We start from the raw sequence: 21,992 nt of genomic DNA on the forward strand, positions 1-21,992 counted from the left end.
TTTCTCTGTATATCTATCTGCTGCAATAGTAGGCTAAGCATGAGTTCATACTGCTGTTCCTGACTAATCCAGTGCCTCGCGGGTCATTCCAGCTTTTCCCCTTTGCTCATCTGTAATCTCCCACTCCAACAGGGAGAATCCTGGCTCCCACGATCCACTGACTTAACTGTTCAGTGCCAGTGTGCACGTACAGTGTGATTTCAGAATTGTCAACCTGCACCCCTGTAGGGAACAACTTTCCCGACTAGAGCACAGTGTTATGCACAGTTCCTTTTGCCTTTCGTTTTACAGACCCTGCTCGTTTCCAAAATTACTTAGGTCAGCATCTTTTCTCCCATCCAAACATCTTTTTCTGGACTGGGTCTCCCCTTCTCCTGCCAATAAACCTGGCCTGTGGGGCTCCGGAGGTGCTGTCCTCTGTGGGGACTGGATCTCCATGCCCCAGTGAGTCTCATCAGTCCCCTGTGCCATCACCCCCACCCCCAAACAGCCCAGTTGAATCCTCTTGACCCACCTGCCAAGCTCTGTGACCTCAGGGGTGGACCTGGCCCCAGGCCCAGCTCCAGTCAGTCTTCACTCCTGCCTGAGGACCACTGCGCATCCCCCAGGACCCTACAGCAGGGGCCGGCCACTCTGGGCCCTGGCCAAGCTGTCCAACCATCCTGCTGGTCCACCTGGTAACCGGGGCCTTCTCGGGTTACTGAGAGGATCACTTTGCCTTAGAAACTCCAGCTGTCACCTCGGACGCATCAGTAACCGATGCTAAGGCCCTGAGCAGCGGAGGGCCGGCAACAAACAAGTGTCCCCAGGTGTCCCGCGAGCGCTGTGCTCTGTCACTGCAGCCACTGCCGTCACCAGGGAGGAAGGTGAGCAAACCTGGAGGGAGGTGAGGGACCCAATATTCTGGGATGGGCAGCCCTGGGATGCCTGCCTCTCGTAAGCCCTGTTGGGAGCCTGGAGTCCTGTTTCCAGGGGAAGATGAGAGAGGAGAGTGACCCAGACGGGGAGCTCTGCATGGGTGAGAGAGGGCTTTGGTCAACCTGCAGCTCTGCGGACGCACTGGAGGGCTGGACACAGCTCAAATGCCCAGCAGGGTTCGCTTGCTGGCAGCCTCTTTGGTTGTGCAGGCTCCCCAGGTTGGGTGTAGATGCGTTAGGAGTTGCCTGCTCTGGCCTCTAATAGGCAGCTCTGCCAGAGGTCGCTGGTCAGAATAGGTGTGCACAGTTTCCAGCCAGCCCCTCTTTGATCGTGGAGGAGCTGACTGCTTCTCTCGTGGTACAAGAACTGAGCTCAGGCCCCTCCAAGACACGGGGATGCCCCCACCCCGCCTGGGCCCGGTGGACCCAGTAGTCCAGTGAGACCACCGTGTGACAGTGTAAGTGTCCCTGAGGCCCCATGGTAGCACCACTGCCTGGCGGAAGAGGACCAGGTCCCCTGGGGTGGGCTCGGGAGTGAGCCTGCCGGCCTCGGGGAATGGCAGCTTCCACCCCACCAAGTGTGAGGAGTTCTCACACCGTGCACTCTGGTGGCAGGTGACACAGGTTCTCAGTGAATGTCACTCAGGGACATTTCCTCCCAGAGTCCCTGATGCTCTTGGAAGCCTGGACCTCCTCCCTGCCCCCCAACGGTTCTAAGAAGTGTTCCCCAGGTGTCCTGGGAGAGGCCAGCTCCTGGGAGAGGGAGCCAGTGAGAGGATGACACCCATAGTGTGGGTGGAGGGCTCTCCAAACACCTTCGGAGGGCCGAGGGGTACCGAGACCAGGGCCTTCAAAATCCAGCCCTCAGAGGTTCTTCTAAGCCAGCATCAAGAAGATCTCAGAACTATGGACTCTCACCCAGAACACTAAGCCTCACCTATGACGTGTCCCCCTCACCTCCCCATGATGTGTTTGCGTCTCCAGCCCACACAATCATCTGCTTTTGGAGGACAGAGTCACCTCCCCTACCCCAAGCCTGTCGTAAGGCCAGGAGCCCAGAGCCCCCAAATCGGCCATATCACGCTTCCTCAAGGAGGGCAATTCAAAGGGCAAATAACCCCCAAAGTCAGTAGGAATTTGTGAGCTCATACCACTGGGAAGTCCCGTTGTCCCATGGAAGTTGGTGGGTGAATCGGGCACAACTGGATCCAAGGGTTCAGACAATATCCTAAGAACTCATCCTCCACACGGAGGCAGAGAGGAAGAAGTAGAGACTCGGACTAGCACAGGCTTTGAGTCTTTGAGCGGCACGCAACCCAGTGTGCAGTCTCCCTCCCTCTCCAGCTGCTCGGACACCACTGCCATGCCAGCCACCAACCAGGGCTGGCCTGAGGACTTCGGCTTCCGGCTGGGCGGCTCGGGTCCCTGCTTCGTCCTGGAGGTGGCCGAAGGGAGCAGCGCACACACCGGGGGTCTGCGGCCTGGGGACCAGATCCTGGAGGTGGAGGGGCTGGCCGTGGGCGGCCTGAGCCGCGAGCGCCTCGTGCGCCTGGCCCGGCGCTGCCCGCGCGTGCCGCCCAGCCTGGGCGTGCTCCCCGGCCCCGACGGCGGCCCCAGCGCGGGATCCGGCTGTGCACCCCTGACCACAGCCTCGCGGGCCCCTCGCTCCGGCCGCGGCCTCTTTCTGGGCCGCGAGCTGCTACGCCTGGCCGGCCGCAAACGCCCTGACGCCGTGCACCGAGAGCGCAGGCGCAAAGCCCAGGAGTTCAGCCGCAAGGTAGGACGCCCAGGGCAGGACGGGGCGGGGCCCTAGGAGGCGGGGTGGTCTGGGGGTGGGGCTCTAGGGGCTATTGTTCTGCGGGGCGGGCACTGTGGGCGGGGCACGTCAGGGGCTTGATTTGTGGGGGTGGCTTTTCTTTATTTATTGAGGTAATACGGATGCACAGCTCAGTAAATCTTACCTAGGCATACACCCTTATAACTACCACCCTGATCAACCTGTAGATTAATAGCATAAAGACAGTAATAGAATGCAGAACACAGAATGATTCCTTCACCCTCTCCTTCATGAGAAGGTTCTCATGTGATCCTTTCCCTGTCTATCTGCCCCAACCAGAGGTAGCTACTATTCTGTCTTCCATCGTTCTAGATGACTTTTGCCTGTTTGTGAACGTCATATAAATGGAATTATATAACATGTACTCTTTGGTGCTGGGCTTCTTATGGTCATGTTATATCTGTGACTTTCATCCCTGTTGTGCGTGGTAATGGATCATTCTTTCTGTTGCCCGTATTAGTAACATACTGCCTTAGTCGACTGCAGCGGCTCTAATGAACTGTCAAGAGTGTGAGTGGCTTATAAGCAACAGGAGTTTATTTCTCACAGTTCTGGAGGCTGGGAAGTGCAAGATCACGGTGCCAGCAGATCAGTGTCTGGTGACGACCCACCTCCTGGGTCACAGACAGTGGCCTTCTTGCTGTGTCCTCACAGAGTGGAAGGGGCTAGGGATCTCTGCTGGGTCTCTTTCCTAAGAACATTAATCCCTTAATGAGGGCTCTACCCTCATTACCTAAACATCTCCCAAAGGCCCCATCTTTGGGGGTTAAAATTTCAATATATAAATTGGGGAGGGGGACACAAACACTCAGACCATAGTTCATAGTGTTATTTTCAAAAGAGCCACACCTGGGCTTCCCTGGTGGCACAGTGGTTAAGAATCCGCCTGCCAATGCAGGAGACACGGGTTCCAACCCTGGTCCGGGAAGATCCCACATGCCGCGGAGCAACTAAGCCCGTGAGACACAACTACTGAGCCCCTGTGCCACAACTACTGAAGCCCGTGTGCCTAGAGCCCGTGCTCTGCAAGAAGAGAAGCCACCACACGAGAAGCCTGCGCACCGCAACGAAGAGTAGCCCCCACTCACCGCAACTAGAGAAAAGCCCGTACGCAGCAACGAAGACCCAACGCAGCCAAACATAAATAAATAAATAAAAGAACCACACCTATTTCAAGCCCCCACAAAACCGGGATCTGGCCCTGCACAGCAGTCTGGATGGCAGGTTGGCCACAGGAGGCCCAGGTTTGGGTCCCCCAAACCTCCAAAGGCATCGCCTGTCAGACTTTGGCACACACAGGCTCTGAGTGTTCTCAGGTGGAAAGTTAGGACTTCCCTGAGGACTGAGAGTTAGGAGCCTGAAATGGCCAAGGCCTCCAGCCGAAAGAGGAGCCCAAGGCCTGAGTCACCTTCAGGAAGTGAGGGGTAGCCACCAGGAGAGGTGGGGACCCGGGGCTGGGAAGGAAAGACTGAGGATGGTGTTGGCCTCAGGCCAGAATCCCAAGAAACCTGGGATGTGACACATATATGAGGAAGAGGCTGCCCAGTACGATCATGTCTACCGGGAAGGTCTCAGGGCAGCAACTACCTCAGGCCATCCGCCCTCATATACCTATGCTCCAGGGCCTTCAGATGTGGTCCAAAGGCCCTCATTTGACTGAAACTCCAACTGAACAACAAGTGAGCCGGGAAGGAGTCTGGAGCCTAGACACTCCCCTCACCCTGCCTAGGGTTCAGGCCCCATGTGGATGCCAAGCCCAATGTCCTGGAAACTTAGTACCTGCTTGGTACTTGGGACACTTGAGTTCAGATACCATTCCTTGTCCTCCATGGAAGTGGATTTGCTCAGTCCTGCCCTTGGCAGGGTTTGGCCATGGGGTTTGGGGGCGAAGGGGCCAGGAAGCCATGCTGGAGTTTGGCCATTGCCCAAGTGGCTCCCAGCTCACTGCCCAGGTATCAGATCCCCACCCACCTGGCCTCTTCCGGCACCTAAGCTTGGCCCAGTCCTCCTTCTACACTGACCCCCCCTCAGGAGCCTCACCTCTACCATGTGCCCCAGCATAACCCCTTGTCTGGGCAGGACCTCAGCTGAGCCTTTCAGCCCCATTCCCCCAAGCAGGCCAGCCTCTAGCCAGGTCCAGGCAGTCACTCACACATACACACAGGACTCAGCTCTGGCCTTCCTAGGTCACCAGAGTCCAGCTCCTCAAAAGATGTGACTTTTTCCTGTCTCCATAATAAGCTCGCCCGTAACAACAAACATCAAAGCTATGGATGCCTTTGCACCCACCACAGCTTATTTTTACCCCCACTTTTAGTCCTCTAAGTGTCCAGAGGGCTGACCTCTACATGAGGTCCCAGCATTCCAGACTCCTCCATCTCAACATGAAGCTCAAAGATTCCCATAGAAGAGGAAGAGAGCATAGAAGATTGTGCCTCACAAAATTAAAATTCTAAGCAATACTAACAAGGAATGTGATAGGGTGATAAGCGGAGGCGAGCTGTGTTCCATAGTAAAGTGTCGTAAATTTCTTATCTAGGAAGGGGCCAGAGATTAATGTCAGACTTCGGGTCATTTTGTTGTTGTTGTTGTTTAGTTAAATACATGTGTTAATAATTTAATGGTAACTACTAAAAAAATTAAGAAAATATTCATTAAAAAAGAAAAGATTGGGCCTCAACTCTTAAGGGAGGAATCCACCCACTGCACCTCCCGTCAATGCTCATTGGCTAGAACCAGTCACACTGCTGCTTCCAAAGGATGCTGGGAAGTGTAGTCCTCTGTGTGTCCAGGAAGGAGGGGAGACCTAGAGATATTGGTGAGCGCTAGCACCTGAATCCATTCCAGCTGTTGTAAAAAACTACCACAGATTGGGTGACTCATAAACAGGAATCTATCTCTCACAGCTCTGGAGTCTGGAAGTTTGAGAACAGGGTGCCAGCATGGTTGAGCGAGGGCCCTCTTTGGATTGCAGACTTCTGGTTTTGTCCTCACATGGTGAAAGGGGCGAGGGAGCTCTTTGGGGCTCTTTTATAAGGGCACTAATTCCATTCATGAGACCTCCACCCTCATGACCTCATCACATCCCAAAGGCCCCACCTCCTAATACCATCGCCTGGGGCATTAGGTTTTCAACGTACAAATTTTGGGGGGACACAAACATTCAGACCATAGCAACTAGAAAAGTCTGCTGTAATGCCAGATGACCTGCTGTAGAACCAAAGTTCTGTCCCAGACTCCATGCAATCCCTGGAGAGTCGGAAGGGGGCCCATCAGAGGCCCCAGAAGGGCAGGGTGGACATGCAGACTTGGCCAGGAAGCAGGGCCAGGGGTCGTGACCGAGGGAGGAATCTGACCAGCTGCCCAGGTCAGCTGTGGTGCATTTTCTGGCAAGAGGGAATGGAGAGTGGTAGATTCTGGTTAGAGCTCCCCAAGCAGCTCCACAAATCCCCAAGAAAGACTGCCTCAGGAAGATCAACAGTGTCTGTGGAGCGCCTCCCCCCACCATCCGCCATTGGTTTTGAACAATCAGCTCCCAGATTCTCGCCAGCACTCTTCCTGCCCCAGATTGTCCTCCTTGAAGAGTCTGATATTTAATAGAAAATCCATTAGTGTCCCGTGATGGCGCATCATGCTTAGATGTAGGTTGAGAGCATCTCGGTAATAGCTGACACCAAAACCGCACTGTGGCAGGGGCCCCAGGAGGGAGGAACTATTTTTTCCTCTTTCTTACATAAAACATCTTTCCCCCTAGCCATGTTCTCCTTTGAATCGAGGCTGCAGCTGACTTTGATTTCAAAGCCACTAACCTTCCTCAGTCTGGCGGGTTCTCGAGGAGGGATGCCTGGTACTGCAGCCTGCCCCACGCACCGAGAGGGAAAGAAAGGTTGCGGGGAAGCTGCGGGAAATGCACCTCGAGAATGGCTGGCCACTTGCCAGCTCTTTGGTTCATTTCTGTAAATGCTCACTGAATGCACCAAGCCCTGTGCTCGGGTCTGGATAGGAGTAAGATGTCAGGTCTATGTCTCGGGCCATCACACCTGGTGAGGGAGACCCGGTGTGCAGGTGCCGGGACTCAGGCATGCACAGAATGTGGCCTCTGGCTGGATGCCCTGGAAGCCACCTGCTAATACCCGCTCATCCTCTATGGTGTCACCACCTCTGGAAAGCCTTCCTTAATCCCCTTGTGCTACCACGTAGAAAGCAGCTGGATGTACAGTTCTGAAGTTCAGGAGCAAGCTCTGGGCTGAAGATCAAGATCTAGGCGTCACCATTTGGGGTCCTTGTCCAGAGCGGTGTCAGGGAGCACTTGTGGCAAGTCAAGAGGTGGACTGTGGCGGGTAAGGACAGTCATATGGAAAGAGCAAGTATAGACAGTTCTGAGCAGGAAAAAGAAGAGGATGGTGGGGTTGTGGGATCAGGGAGGACTTTATTTACTGGGAAAGATGTGAACATTTATATGAGCTGAAGGGAAGGAGGCTGGGGAGACACTGAAATCCATGCATTTTGTCGCGGTTGATTACAGCCGTCTGATGAGCAAGGGCTGGGGAAACAGCTGTGAACAGGACTGGAGGGGAGCCTGCTCTCATAGCTGCTGACATGCCTGTGGGGAAAGGAACAATGAGCAAGTGGCCAAGTCAATAAACAGTTATTTCAGATGATGATCAATTAAGGGAGGAAATAAACAGGGAGATGAGAGAGTGATGGGAGCCCCTTGAACGGAGTGGTCAGGAAAGGCTCCCTCAGGAGGGAACTTTCAAGCTGATAGCTGAGTGACAAGTAGGTGGCAGGAAGAGCAGGTGGGGACTCTGGGTTGTGTGTGTGTGTGTGTGTCTGCAGTGGAATGTCTGTGGCCTTGTGGGTTGGCCTTGCCCAGGAGAGTGGAGGGTGGAGGGGAGGGATGCTGGGTCTGTTGAGAAGTTTGGAGGTGGATGGAAGGGAGTACTGAACAGCCCACTTCTGGCTGAAATTGCACCTGCACGGTCCTGAGAGAGATGCATGGCAAACTCCCAGGCTCACCAAGTGGCCCAGCCTCCCACCCCTGCTTCAGGGTTAGCTCAGGATGTCAGTACCCAGAGGCACCCCCAGACCCTGGACTAACAAGGCAGGGATCTCCTGGAGTATGGACAGACAATGGTTAACTGCTGCATTTTTAAAAGTATAAGTGGGAATTCCCTGACAGTCCAGTGGTTAGGACGCTGTGCTTCCACTGCAGGGGGCGCAGGTTCGATCCCTAGTCGGGGAACTAAGATCCCACATGCGGTGAGGCAAAAAAAAAAAAAAAAAAAGTATTGGTGCCAGGCACAAAAGCCCACATAGTATATGATTCCAGTCATAAGAAATATTCAGTATGAGCATCCGTAGAACAGAAAAATAGATTAGTGGCTGCCCGGGGCTGGGGAAGGAGGGAATGGGGAGTGACCGCTTAATGGGTACAGCGTTTCCATTTGGGGTGATGAGAATGTCCTGGAACTAGAAGGTGGTGATGGTTACACCACATTGTGAATGTACTTAATGCCACTGAATTGTACATATGAAAATGGTTACAGTGGTAAATTTTATGTTATGTGCATTTTTACCACAGTAAAAAATAAAGGGAAAAAAAGAAGCAATGACAACATGTATGCCTTTTCCTGACTGTATAAGTCATATAAGCTCACTGTTTAAAAAATGGAAACCATTGACATAAAAATAATCAAAATCAGGGCTTCCCTGGTAGTGCAGTGGTTGAGAGTCCGCCTGCCGATGCAGGGGACACGGGTTCGTGCCCCGGTCTGGGAAAATCCCTACATGCCGCGGAGCGGCTGGGCCCGTGAGCCATGGCTGCTGAGCCTATGCGTCCGGAGCCTGTGCTCCACAACAGGAGAGGCCACAACAGTGAGAGGCCTGCGTACCGCAAAAAACAAACAAACAAACAAACAAACAAACAAATAATCAAAATCACTATAAACCTTAGTGCATATTGCCTGTGCAGACATATGTGTAATTATCTATGATAAAAATGTAACACCGTGTGTTCCATTTGATAACCTGTTTTTTTCACTTTTTCACATTTTTCACTTACATTTTCTATGTATTTTATAACAGCTTTATTGAGATGTATTCATATACCATACAATTTATTCATTTAAAGTGTACACTTCAATGGTTTTTAGTATATTCACAGAGCTGTGCAACCACCACCACAATTTTAGAACTTTTTAATCACCCCAGAAAGAAGCCCTGCACCCATTAGCCATCACTCGCCATTTCATGGTTTTTAAATAAAGACCTACAGCATCATTCTCTCTGGCCAAATGGTACCACATTGCATCAAACCTTAAACACTGTCGATCGCAAGATGCACTTGTTTTATTTACCACCAAGAAAGAAAAATCCCTGCCAACTGACCCACGACACATGCTTCCTTATCTTCTTGTCACTTAATTTGTAGTTAGTGGAAGAGGGCTTTCAGACTTATTTGGACATATTTAGTACTCGCAATGTATACAACTCAATGGAAGTAACAATATGAAACCTATGACCAAATTCATACATGCACAGGAATGACAACTAGCCGTAGGACACAACCTGATTTCAGAGATGTTAAAATTTTTTTTTAAAAAGTGCTCACCCTAGAATCAACGATATCCAATATTGCAGAGCATGGAGTGAACTTGGCTGTGAAACAACAGAAGTTGACTCCGCTAACTGAGGCAGAAAAGGAATTTGTGGGAGGAAGAGTTCATAGAATCAGTGCTGGAGACCTAGGCTTAGGACCAAGAAGGGATGGGCCACCTGGAGCGCAGCTGTCCTAAACACCCTTCAGGATGAGTCTGCTCAGGGCGCGCTACAGGGCTCTGCCACTGCCCTGAACAAGCTCCGTGTCCCCACATCTCTGCATCATTTCTTCAAGAGCAAAAGCCCTGGGCAAGAGCCTCCGATTGCCCGAGGCTGCAACATCAGGCCCAGGACCTTGCCTCTCACCTGGTTGGGGATTTCCTCCCATCTTGGCTGCATAGCCAAGGAAATATCCCCCAAACGGATGTGCTACAATTATTTAGCCTGTAATGTCAGATATTTATACTGCTTCCAATGTCTCAGTATCATAAACAATGCAGAGGTGAACCTCTTCACTCGTATATCGTCGTGCACTTGTCAGGACACGTCAAGGATACATTCGTCGACGCACGATCATTGGGTAAAATGACAAGCGCGTTTTTAGGCTTTGGACACTCTTACTGCCTGTGTCCAGTAGGCTCCTCTGAGTAGATGTGCTCTGTCTGGCCTCAGCTGGTTTGCACACTAAGGTGAAGAAAACAAAAGTCCAGAGGGAGCATTGAGGAAACCAGAATTGGGGGTGACGCATGCACTCCAGGGCTTTTTTGTGGAGCCAGAATGTTCTCTGTGGGATCTCTCGGCGGAAGAGTATGGTGGAAGGGAATATAGTGTTATGATGATAGTAACTAGCAATTACAGAGTGCTTGGCACGTGTTTTAAGCCCTTACATGGAGTCCTTTAATCCTTACGATATTCAGTAGGTCTGTCTCTGGGTTTGAATCCCGACTCCATGGCCTTGAGTAAGTCACCCCACCCCTAGCAGCCTCAGTTTCCTTAGATATAGAACAAAGATACTGGCCCCGCCCACCTCATTGGGCTACTGTGAGCTCTGAAATGGCATGGTCTGGGTAAGGAGCTCTCACGGGGGCTCAGAGGGGGCTGCCATGTCAGCTGTCCTGGGGGAGAAAGGGAGGGAGGTGACTGATTCCCTGGTGTTCTGCCCTGGGACCCTTGTGGCCACTCATCAGACCCTTCCCCGCAGGTGGATGAAATCTTGGGGGACCAGCCGATGACCAAGGAGCGGATGTTCGCTGCTCTGAAGCAGTTCGCGGCTGAGCAGCGGGTGGATGAGCTGGTGTGGGCGCTCACCCTGGTGCTGCCCCTCGAGGCCCGTGGGCCCCTCCTGGAGAACCTCAGGTACCTCAATTGGGGGGCAGGATGGGCAAGCAGGGGTGTCCACTCTCCCACCACCACCCTGGGCTCCGCTGCTGCTGTTGCTGTGTGGCCCGCCCCTGAGCTGGACCCCAACACCCCGTCAGCTCCAGGATATGGGTGGGCCAGTGACCCCAAAGGCTGCTGGGAAGGGCAGCTGTTGGCTTCGCTGGCCGCCAGGGCATCACTTTGAGTGAGAAGGAAAGGGCTGCTAACTGCTGGGCTGGGACGGGCTGCAGAGAAGACCCACCCCCTGAGCTCAAGTCACAGTCTGCCCTGCTCTGTCCCAAAACCCAGATCACAGAAATCTCCAATGCGACACCAAGACACTCCTAGTTCTTCACTGAGAGGGAGTGATGGCGCAGTGTCAAGGCAAGGAAGCCTGGAGCTGTGCTGTGTCCATCCCGGGCACCGCCCCCCTCCCCATCCTATAAACAGTGTGTTCTCTCTGCCCTTTGATGACGACAGCTACACGCCAAGAACCTCGCCAGGTCCCTAGACGAACACTCTCTCACTGAATCCCACCAGCACTATTATTGTCCCCATTCCACAGAGGTAGACTGAGGCTCAGAGAGGTTAAGGGACTGGCCCAAAGTCACACAGCAAATGAGTCACAAGAACATGAACCAGTCAGCTGTGCACTTTCTGCTCAGCTTTGGACCTTCTAAATTCCTCCTTCAGGAAAAAAAAAAAATCTCCTGGTAGGTTCACACCTGGAGTGGCCTGGGAATCTCCCGAAACCGGCCCCCCACCTCCACCCCCATCCTGCCCTGCACCGCACAGCTTCGATCAGGCCCCCGGGGGCCTGAATGATGTGTTCCCTGCACGGGTCCTGCGGGGCTGGCTCTCCACCCCCTGCCTCCAGGGCCTGTGACGCTCCCCCACCCCCGCCCCTCCCCCTTCCTGGGCTCAGCCCGCCCCCTCCCCTCGCTGCCATTCACCCCGCAGCCTGCCCCTCCCTCTGGGCCTGGCCAATGTCAGGGACCGGGCTGGCCACCCCCACTCCCCAAGCCCGGGCGCAGCGTCTCCGCTCTGCAGCAGAGCACAGAAGGCCACCAAAAGAGGCCACCATGAGCTGCCTGGGGTGAGTTAGGGGCCTGCCCCTTGCTGGGAAAATCCGGAGAGAAAAAAAGTTATTTCTAGAGCCAAATTTGCAGAGCAGATGATGCGCTGGCGCTGAGGGCTCCCTGGGGAGGTGATGGATGGGCAGCCCCCCACCCCGCCCCTCCGCACCAGTGCTGGGCCAGGGGCCAGGCGGCCAGGCTGTCCCTGGGAAGTTGGCATGCGTGTCTTAAGGCTGTTAGCCGCCAGACTCAGCTGGAGGCCCCCTCGGTCCCTCATCTCCCTCCGGCGCTGCCCAGGCTTCCGTCCCTGCCGCCTCTGCCGGGTCAGCCGGTCTGCCTCCCGGGACAGCCCCTACGCCCGCCTTTCCTGTCCGCGGCTCGTCCCCCGAGCGGCCGGCAGAGGGTCAGGAAGAGTCGGGGTGGAGAGGCACCCCCTTGGGCATGCCCGATTTAGAGCCTGGGAACCGGGAACCCTGGACACCTGGGATGCCCAGTCCCCGCAGCGTCCCCGTCCCCGGGGCGCTGCTGGGGAGGATGAAACAGCAGCCTCTTGTCCGAGCGTCAAGGGCGACAGGAAAATTGGGGAGGCTGCTGGGGGGGGGGCGGTGCCCAGCTGGGCTCTGCAGGGAGAGGGGTGCCCTGGCAGCCTGGCTTCAGCCACCCAACCCCCTACCTCCCCACCCCCCCTCCACCACCCCTCTGGTGTACTGGTGTACTCTGGTGCCCGTGTACTGGGTTCCAGGGATGAAGTGATGATCCCCACGCAGCTCCTTCCCGAGAGAGCTCAGAGGAGGCAGGGAGGAATCACAGGCAGTTTTCTGTGAGTCTGCGAGCTGAGCATCAGCTGAGGGGCAGCTGAGAATGGACTCAGCACAGGGCAGTCAGGGCAGGCTGCCTGGAGCAGGCAGCAAGTTCCGGAGCTGGAGCTTAGACAGTGGCTGGTGGGGTGTGGCCTGTGCCCTGTGGAGGTGGGAAGATAGTTCATCAGGGCCAGGCATCTAGCCACAGAGGTGGAGCCCGGAGAGCCAAGGCGAGGGTGGTGCCACACACAACCCAACCCTGGGTACCCAACTTTGCCTAGCTGTGACCCACCCTGCCTTGGTAGAGGGCCATGAAGGGCTCTGGACTTGGGACCCCCCGACTGAGGAGAGACAAGGCTTGAACGAGAGGTGCAGCAGCAAAGGGTAGGTAAAGGTACACGTGTGCGCGTGTGTTGTGCTCATGTGTGTGCACACTCGACAGAGGCTGGAACCCACCCAAATCACCGTGTGGCCTCTGAGGGGTGGTCCCAGTGGCCCAACTGGAAGACTTGGGGAGAAAGGAGAAGGAGCAGTGAGACCATGAAGTTGGGCCATCCAGTGCAGTAGCCACTAGCCACATGTCACTCTTTAACATTGAATTTAATGGATATCAAATACAACTTAATATTCAGCGTGGCCTCATCATCTTAGCATGGCTGTGAGGGTGAGATTTGGGTCAGTGGCGATGTTGTAAGTAAAGGGTCTTATCTTTCTTTACGACAGCAGTTACTCCTGTGGCTCAGAGCCTAATTTGGGTCTATCCCCAAAGGGATTTCAGTCTGATGAAGTGATAAAATGACTTTCTAATTAGGACAGGCCAGGTAGTTTGGAAAGCGTGACGTGGATAGGAGGGAACAGAAAAGCAAAGTCAGCTTTGTGCTCTGCTAGTGTTTCAGGAAAAAATGCAAAGAAGGAAAGGGTCAGGGGTGGGGGTCAGGAGAGGAAACAGCTGAGGTGGTGGAGGAAGCTGTGTTTTGAATCCCAGCAGACCTAGCGAGCCCCCAGTCCACTCACTGGCTGTGTGACCTTGAGCAGTTTCACTAACCTCTACACTTCATCCATAAAGATGGGGCTGGTCATTTCTACGTGTTCCCCGTGGGGTTCTTGGTAGGAAAGCATGTAAGTGGACTCTGCCAGTGGCAAAGCAGAGAAGAGATTAGTTGAGAATCTGGGGGATAGGGTGTGAGCACCTCCCTCACCCTCCTCTGCTTTAATGACAAGTGTCAGCGACACCATCATACAAAGCTCCTTGGAAAATTCTATGACACTGTGTAGGGGAAGCGCCAGGCATCTAGTATGTGCTCTGTTAAATTGGTTCCCCCAGGGAAGGTCTCTTTCTCCCTAGAGAGGTTCCTTGACCATGGCACTATCGACGTTTGGGGCCCCATGTTTCTCTGTTGCTGGGGGCTGTCCTGCATGTTGTAGGACGCTTAGCCGCATCCCTGGCCTCTGCTCACTAGATGCCAGTAGCACGCCCTCCTGCCACTTGTCATTTTGTGACAACCAAAACTGTCTCCAGACAATGCCAAATGTCCTCTGTGGGGGGGAAACACTGCCCTGGTGTGACCTGCCTTTGGTAGTACCCTCTTGCCGGGGCAGACATTTCAGCAGGACCAGCCTGACCCACCCTATGCTGCCATGGGTCATCTGGCCAGATGCACCAGCTGCTGGCCCCTTCGGTGCCTTCACTGTGCTGGGGTGGCGGGGGGGGAACCTGGCCCCAAGGCAGCGAGTGCCCTGCTGGCTGTGTCTGGATTCGAGCAGCAGCATCTGCTCCGTGGTCGCGTCTCCAGTGCCCACGGCAACGTGGACGGTCTTCACAGCCTCAGGGCCATCACAGCTGGTACCAAACAACCAGAAATGGCTCGATCATGATGGGACGGCTGTGCCCTGTGGATGACAGGGAGCTGTGCTCACCGTGAGGATTTTCAGACACTTCTCCCCCCGGCAGGGCTGAGGTCAGGCACGGGGAGGACACCGAATGAGCACCGGCTCAGGCTTCCTGCTGCTGCAGGGGAGACATAAAGCCGTGAGAGGTCACCCCAGAGTGGTGGCCTCCCTGGGGCCAGGCATGCAGGGCTGAAGTGTGTTGGGCAGCATGGCCTGGATAGAGGACAGAGACTGACCGTCAGGTCTGCAGGGGCCTCCCTGTGACGGGCTGCAGGAAACCCGCAGGCAGGATCGTGGAGGATGTTCCCCCCCCCCCCCCAAGACCGAGGCGGAGGCAAAGTCCCCCGGGTTTCCTGCCTCTGCGGTTCCAGCCTGTCTGGGTGGTGACTGCCTCCTTGTGCTGACCCCCCTTCCCCCAGCGCCCTGCCACTTTGAGGCTGTCCCTGAGAAACCCCTCCCAGGATGCCCTGGGCTGGCTCCCCGGCATCTATCCTTTGGTCCTCAGAACTCAGATTCTCACCCTTTCCAGCCTGAAGCTAGGACTCGGATCAGCAAGAAATGACAATGCAGTGGGGGCCCTGGGGCCTGCTCCTGCTTTGTGGCAGGCCCAGAGCTGGAGGAGGGGTCCGGACCCCCTTTCCCCTTATCTCCGTCTCTTCCCCTTAGCTGGTCCTCCCCTCCCCTCTCCCAGTAGGACACGCCCATCCCAGGGAGGCCCTCTGTTCCCCCCACTGCCCTCACCTGGGACTTGCCCCAACCTGGCCACCCCCTCCTCATTTCCACTCACTCACCAGGTCTCATTAACTTGACTTCCTGTGGTTTAGAATCTGGCCACTTGTCCCATCCCAACATCCTTTGCTGTGCCCCTCCCAGCATCACCCCTCCCCTGGTGTACCAAACCTTCGGGGTCCCTCCACCTCCCCTTAAATCCTTATACCCTCCCGCGGCTCCTCACTGTTCGGAGTGCAGCTTGAGCGGCTGACAATGGCATTCAAGGCCTCCTTCTCTAGCCCCTTCTCCTCTGGAGCTTCCCCCTGGGTGGGAAGGGAGGGTCTCTCTGGATGACACCTGCTGAGTCCTCGAGTCCCAGCGCAAAGTCCACCTCCTCCAGAAAGCCTTCCCAGGCTCTGCACAAGGCAGTCGGAGCTTCCTCTGAACGGTCGGGTTCGGCCTCGCTGCATTCGGGTGTTGGGGACTCTCCGGAGCGCCGCGGCCCGAGGGGTCGGAGGCGAGGCGCCTGGGGAGGTGCTCGTGGAGGGGGCCAGAGGAGGCGGCGTGACGGCCTCGACCAGCCCCAGCTCGCGGGGAGCTGACTGAAGGGTCCCCCGAAGGGGCGGGGCCGGGCGGGGCGGGGCCACCCGAGAGGGGGCGGGCGCGGGGCCTCGGGCCCAGCCGGCTCGGGAGGGGCCGAGCGCGCTCGCCCAGCAGAGGCGCGTGGAGTCTCGGCGACCTCGCTCTGCTCGCGGGCTCCGCCACCCCCTGCCCATCGGCACCTGCCGCGCCGCCGTCGCCGGCTTCAGATGGGGAAGGACCAGGGCTTCTCTCGGCACTTTCGGTAGTTTCCCCACTGCGCCCGGAGCCCCCGGGAACCGCGCACCCTGGTGCGACGGACCCGCCTCCGGCTGACCTGAAAAGGGGTGGGGCTGGGGCACTGAGGGGCTTCGCTGTCCTGGGTGGGCACCCACCGAGCCTGGCTGGGGGCGGGGGCTTGGGAGGGCAGGCATAAACCGGAAGGTTATTAAAGGGGCGAGTTCCCCGCGCTAGGCACCCGGAACCCGTCCGAGGCCCTAGGGGTCGGGATCCAGGTCGGGGATCAAGGGCTGGGATTGAAAAGCCCTTTTTCCTTCCTACGACTGGACTGATTGAGGGAACTGGGCAGAGAACAAGGCGGGGAATGTGGTGGAGAGAGAGGACCCTATGGGAGCCCCGGGTAGGAATCTGGAGTTGGATTTAGACCTGATCCCCCAGAGAGAAGAGAACTGACTCTGAGTGCAAGGTCATTGTGTGGCACCCAGAAGAGCCCTGTGGCCACAGAGAAGCTTCTTGGCGTAGCAGGGACCTGGGAGTCCTGAGGCAGCTGTAGCCAGGCTGTCAGGTCAAAGGGGCATCAAATCCATCAGCCACAGCGGTCCATGAGACCCCACTGCATCTGGATGTGCTGGGCCAGTCAATTCAGAGCAGACCCAGGGCTGGGGTGCCTGGGCCAGACTGAGCCGCACGGAGGGCCCACACCAGCCAGAAAGGGCGTCTGGCACACCAGGCGGCCTTGGCTTCCTTCTCAGCCCCAAGAACACCAAGGAGGGAATGGGCCACCCAACTTTCTCCTACCTATGCAGTTGGTGACTCACCTGGTTTCCACTGCAGGGGCAGGGTGGCGGCCGCCACCCTCTATTGCTGCTAGAGGGTGGCAGGTTGGACCTAGGGGCTGGGGGTGTTGGGCTGATACCTTCTGGAGCCTGGGGCCGGAGCCAAAGTGTAAGGTAGACAGTTTCCGGCTTGTCATCTCTGCTTTGCCTGAGCACGAGGCATGTGGGGAAGGTGCAGGCCAGGCGGAAGGAGAAGGCAGGCTCTGGAGACCTTGACTGACCATGTGGGGAATGCGACTGAGGCTCTAGATTTTTGGGAACCACTGGGGGTGGGCAAGGATGCGTGTATCAGGCGATGACTCTCCTGGCAGAGCTGAGCAGGCCATCATTCTAACCTCCTGGTTGCCTGGAACATCCAGATCTGAAGCAGAGCTCACTGGGGGGTGGGGGGCAGGCCCTGATGCACCCTCCTCCCCCAGGATCCACATCCCTTCCCTCCCACCAGGTAGCTTAGTGTGTCCACTGACCTTATTAAACTACCCACAGAGATCGTGGGAACTTAGCGGGGGCCACCGTGCGACATCAGAGGCGTTGTATTTCAGCTGTGGCTGCAAGGCCTCTGCTCCCTCCCCTCCTCCCATGCCCTTGGCACTGGCTCCTGGTCGAAAGAACAGGAAAGGGAGCCTTGGGATGCAGCCAGGTAGGCCTCGATAGCAACCAGACCTTCAGGGGCCCTCGACAGAGCCCTGCCACAGTGCGGAGGTCCAGCGGCTGGGCTTCCATCTCAGCTATGCCGAGGGCGGCCGAGTAGCCCTGGAAAGTTAGGGATCCTCTCTGAGCCTCAGAATCCTCTTCCATGGGCCAGGGAGTCCACCAGGATGTTAACTGCTGCCATTACTCAGAAGTATGGGTGGGCCACTGGTAGACCCCCGTTTACTGCGTCAGTCCCAACCATGTGCCGAGCCCTGGCTGGTCACTGTCGGTCACACCCAAGCTTCAGATCCAGCCCTCAGAGAGCTTCCAGCCTTGCCGAGGAGACCTATGGACACCAAGGAAACATTCCAGGGTGTGGACCCCAACAAGGGACTGTGTGAGCCTCCCCGCTGCCTCTCATCACTTCCAGGGTGACTCCTTTTAGAGCAGGGTCCACAGTGCCTTCAGCTTTGAAGCCGAGCGCCTGGCTGGCACAGAGAGCAGAGACCTCCTAAAACATGTTGGACAAAACGAGGAAGGCCAGTGTTGGGTGTTGAAGGGCGAGCCCGGTTTAGCTAGAAGAGCAGAGAGAGTGTGCTAGGTGGGGGCCACAGCCCGGGCAAAAGTGTACAAGCCAGGACTGGATGTGGTGGTCCTGGCGCTTTCTGAGGCGGCAGCTGTAGAGAGGGCTGCTGGGAGCTGGGGGGTCTGATGAGGGTCTGGGCGAAGTCTGACCCTGGAGCGGATTGTGGCTTCAGTTTTCTCCAGCAGAGCTGCCTGGAATCAGGCAGGGAGACGGTGGGTGGTGGGGACCCCTATCTGCTGTTTGGCCTGGTGCGAGGGCATGGGATGAGGGAGTCTGGGAGAGGCCAGAGGTGGGAAGACAGAGGCAAGAGGAGGAACGGGTCCACGGACGGGCTTTGAGGGCACTGAAGGCCCCGAGGCCAGAGTAATGGGGACAGTGGGAACGAGACTTTCCCCGAAGTGCAGCAAGTAGGGCGCCGTGGCCTTCGTGTGGCCCGGGCCCGTTGGGGCGCAAGTCCGGGCACTGAGGGGGACACTTGGGGTGTGGGCTGCTGATTCCCCCGCCACCCTTGGGTGGAGGGGAGAGCCGAGGGCAGCGCCCACGAAGAGAAGTTTTTGGGCCGAGGTTTGCCGAGTTCAGGGCGCGATCAGGGGGCGCGCCCCGACTCTGCTGTCCTCGCCCGCAGGATCTTCATCCCCAAGAAGCACCGGGCGCGCTTCGACGAGGTAGTGTCTCAGGGTCTGCTGGGCAAGCTATGCCGCGCCCGGCGGGCGCAGGGCGCGCAGCGGCTGCGCCGGAGCCGCAGCGAGGAACGGCCGGAGCGCCTCCTGGTGTCCACGCGCGCCAGCGCCGCCCCGCGCCGCCCCGACGAGCCTCCCCAGCGCAAGGCCGCCTCTCTGCTCGGCAGCCGCGCCGGCCCCGGGGGCGCGCGCAGGTACCCGAGACGCGTGGGCGCGGGCTGCGGACGCCTCTCGGTCGGTGGGCTCGGCATGGAGACCCGGGCGGAGGGCGCGGGGGCGAAGCGAGGACAGCTGGGGGTTGGGGTCCAGGAGAGGTGAAGGAGAGCGGGACGCTGGACGTCGCCATCTCCTGCACCCCCCAGGCTCCTCTCCCCAGGGGAAGGCGTGCTGCCCGCTCCCCACCCGCCCCTTCTTTCTCCCCAGGACGGTCCGAGTCTACAAGGGCAACAAGAGCTTCGGCTTCACGCTTCGCGGCCACGGACCTGTCTGGATCGAGTCTGTCGTGCCTGGTGAGGTGTGGGTGGGTTGTTCAGGATGGGGTGAGGGAGTCTGTTAGGCCGATGCTCAGCAGCCCCTCCCCCTTTCAGGTACCAACCTCAAGTAGCCTGTGTCCTCTGAGTGTCCCAGAGCAGCAGATCCAAATCATCCACCTTCCCCAGTCAGGGCGAACCCCCTCCAAGTTCAGGGTCACCCCTGCGCCACGTGAGCCAAGCTCTCCATCCAGATCTTTCCTGTGTCCACAGGGAGGGCAAGGGGCACTGCCTGAGACACGGGGGCAGCCGGGACAGAGCTGCTGCCTGACCAGGCTGAGCCCCAGACAACATTCCCGTTCCCTGGGAACTGGGCACTTGCTGGGCGGGCAGCAGGGCTTCAGGGCCTCTTCCCACTATCCAGCCCCCCAGCCCCCCAAATCTGGACTCCCCTCCTCCTCCCACCTGGCCAGCCCCTTCTTGCTCCTGGAATGGTGCATCTTGAAAAAGGCAGTCTCCTCAGTGAAGGAATTCCTTCTTCCTACCCTTCCAGTGGAGCGTTGAGGGGAGGGAGGGAAAAAAACCCATTTATTGTGGAGGCAGCCCATTCCCTTGTGGAAGGTCTCCGTGGACAGACATGTCTCCTGGTACCGAATTGATCTCTCCCTCCCTGTAAGCAGCCCACAGGGCTGGGTCACCTGCTCTGTCCTGTCCCCATCCCCTCCCAGCACCTGAACATGATGTGCTAGTGAACCAGCCCCATCGGTGCCCCTGCTGATGCTGAGTTCTTTCTACTCTTCTGCATCTCACATCTCCAGTGCATGGATTTGTGAGAAGGGCTCTTCTGATCGCTGGGAAAGTGCCTCAGTGCCTTTGCATCACTGTTCCGGCCTTCGGATCATTCTGAGACCCAGTCCATCTTGGATTTGTACATCACTAAGTCATTGACACACTGTTGTAGAGAAAAGGCCCAAGGCTGCTCTCTGGGGAGCGTCCTCTAGACATGATTAATCTCTCCTCTTTGGATATGTCTCTTCCAACTTTGCCATCACCCCCACCCCCACCTCCCTGCCTCTCCCACATGTGTAGCCAGAGATACTTGGCCTGGGGCCATGTCAAAATCCAGGGGTGCTGTTCTCCCCAGCCCAACCTCCAGGCTGGTAACGCCATGCCTTCCTCGTCACAGGAAGCCAAACGGGTGCTTCGATGGCAGCTTTTACAGATGGGGATACAGGCTTGAGGGACTCTGGCAAATCAGGGACTAGAACCCGGGGCCTCCTGACTCCTGATCCAGTGCTCTTTCATCCCTTGCTACTACCTCTCTGGCCTTTCACCCCAGCCTGGCCCACGCTTCCAGGCAGGCCATGTTGGATTTGTCACCATCGCCCTCGTCCCCTTTTCAGTCCCAGGAAAAATAAAAACCCCTGGCCCCCTCTGTCAGGAAGTCTTCCCTGATCATTCCCCTTCCTCTCCTGACGAATCCCACCTCAAGAGAGAACCAATTGCTCACAGTCTGAGAGTATATTTAGGCATCTATCATTTCCCCCCACTTGCTTCCAAATCATATTTAGAGTGATGAATAATGAAAGAGGCAGAAAGAAAAAAAAGTCTGTATCTACAGGAGCAAACTTAGCAGCTCCCCCTTCTCCAGGTATCAGGTACTGGGTTAGGGCTGACCTGCAGGGCCATTAAGGCAGAGTGAGAATTAGCTGCTCCCATGTGCTGAAAATGTAGGTTTTATTATTCAGACATGGTGAGGCCAACAGGTCAGGAGATGACTGCCATTAAAAAGATGGTGTGTTACAGCTCCCAAGAGGAAGGGGCACGGCACACCATGCCACAAAGGGCCACACAGGGAAGCACCAGGATTGGTCACGAGGCAGAGGGAGCAAGAGAAAACGTGCGCAAGAGTCCTTTTTTGTGTGTGTGTGTGAAGAAATGGGTGAGGCAGGGTAAGCCAGCTAAGTAGGTTTACCTGGACTGTGCGAGCCCCATAGACGAAGGGCGGCGGGATGGGCTTAGGATTGGTTGGTTGGCACGGGAAAGATGCACTTGCAGACCAGTCATGTACCATCTCTAGGGATTGGCTAGCCCTCTAGAGGGACAGTCCCTCCAGTGTCAGCAAGGTCCCAAGATGTCGAAACATGATTAACTCTTCATGTTTCCCAGCCTGAGGGAGGAGCTTCCCTCTAGACACATTTTCTCCTAGTGACAAAGACACAGAGGAATTTATGATGTGGACCTTCGTACGAGGGGTCGAGAATAGAGTGTAGAGTAGGGTCCTCTGCGGGTGTGCACACCTTCCTTTTCTGCTCTCCTCCCCCAGCTCAGGGCTGACCGGTGGTCCACGCCGGGTCCCGAGCACTCCCACCCTCGCCAGGCTTCGAGCAGCTCCCTGCTTCGAGCAGCTGGGAGCAGAGGGGCGCTGGCTCTAATGTGGGACTGCTGGCCTGAATTTGGCTCTCCTCTGCCACCCATCCCACTTCTCGCCTGTAAAACAGGAGGACGACACAGGGATCCCTGAGTGGGTCACCGCTCAGCTGACCGCACCCTGTCTCCTTGCTTCCAGGGAGCCCGGCTGACAATGCTTCCCTCAAATCGGGTGACCGGATCCTCTTCCTCAACGGACTAGACATGAGGTCAGAGGCTATTGGGGTCACTGGAGCTTGGTGGCAAACAGTCCCCAGGACTCCTGACTCTTGGGATACCCCGGCCATGGGCCTCTGACCAGTTGGTCCCCAGTGTGTCCCTCTTCTCACAGGAAGTCTTGAATCCACC

At 56.6% G+C, this 21,992-nt stretch overlaps 1 protein-coding gene across 1 annotated transcript in view; it reads left to right on the forward strand.

Moving 5' to 3' along the window:
- The first annotated feature begins 2,280 nt into the window (after positions 1-2,280).
- Positions 2,281-21,992, forward strand: part of GRID2IP (Grid2 interacting protein) — a 37,137-nt gene continuing 17,425 nt past the window's right edge. Inside the window, exons 1-5 of the mRNA XM_027125501.1 lie at positions 2,281-2,694; positions 10,556-10,710; positions 18,561-18,938; positions 19,168-19,253; positions 21,784-21,853. Coding sequence (XP_026981302.1) covers positions 2,281-2,694; positions 10,556-10,710; positions 18,561-18,938; positions 19,168-19,253; positions 21,784-21,853 — 1,103 coding nt within the window. The remainder of the gene's footprint in view (positions 2,695-10,555; positions 10,711-18,560; positions 18,939-19,167; positions 19,254-21,783; positions 21,854-21,992) is intronic.

The sequence above is a fragment of the Aethalodelphis obliquidens genome, unplaced genomic scaffold (genome assembly GCF_003676395.1).
Source record: "Aethalodelphis obliquidens isolate GAN/ISIS:26980383/991018 unplaced genomic scaffold, ASM367639v1 scaffold30, whole genome shotgun sequence".
Taxonomy (NCBI): domain Eukaryota; kingdom Metazoa; phylum Chordata; class Mammalia; order Artiodactyla; family Delphinidae; genus Aethalodelphis; species Aethalodelphis obliquidens.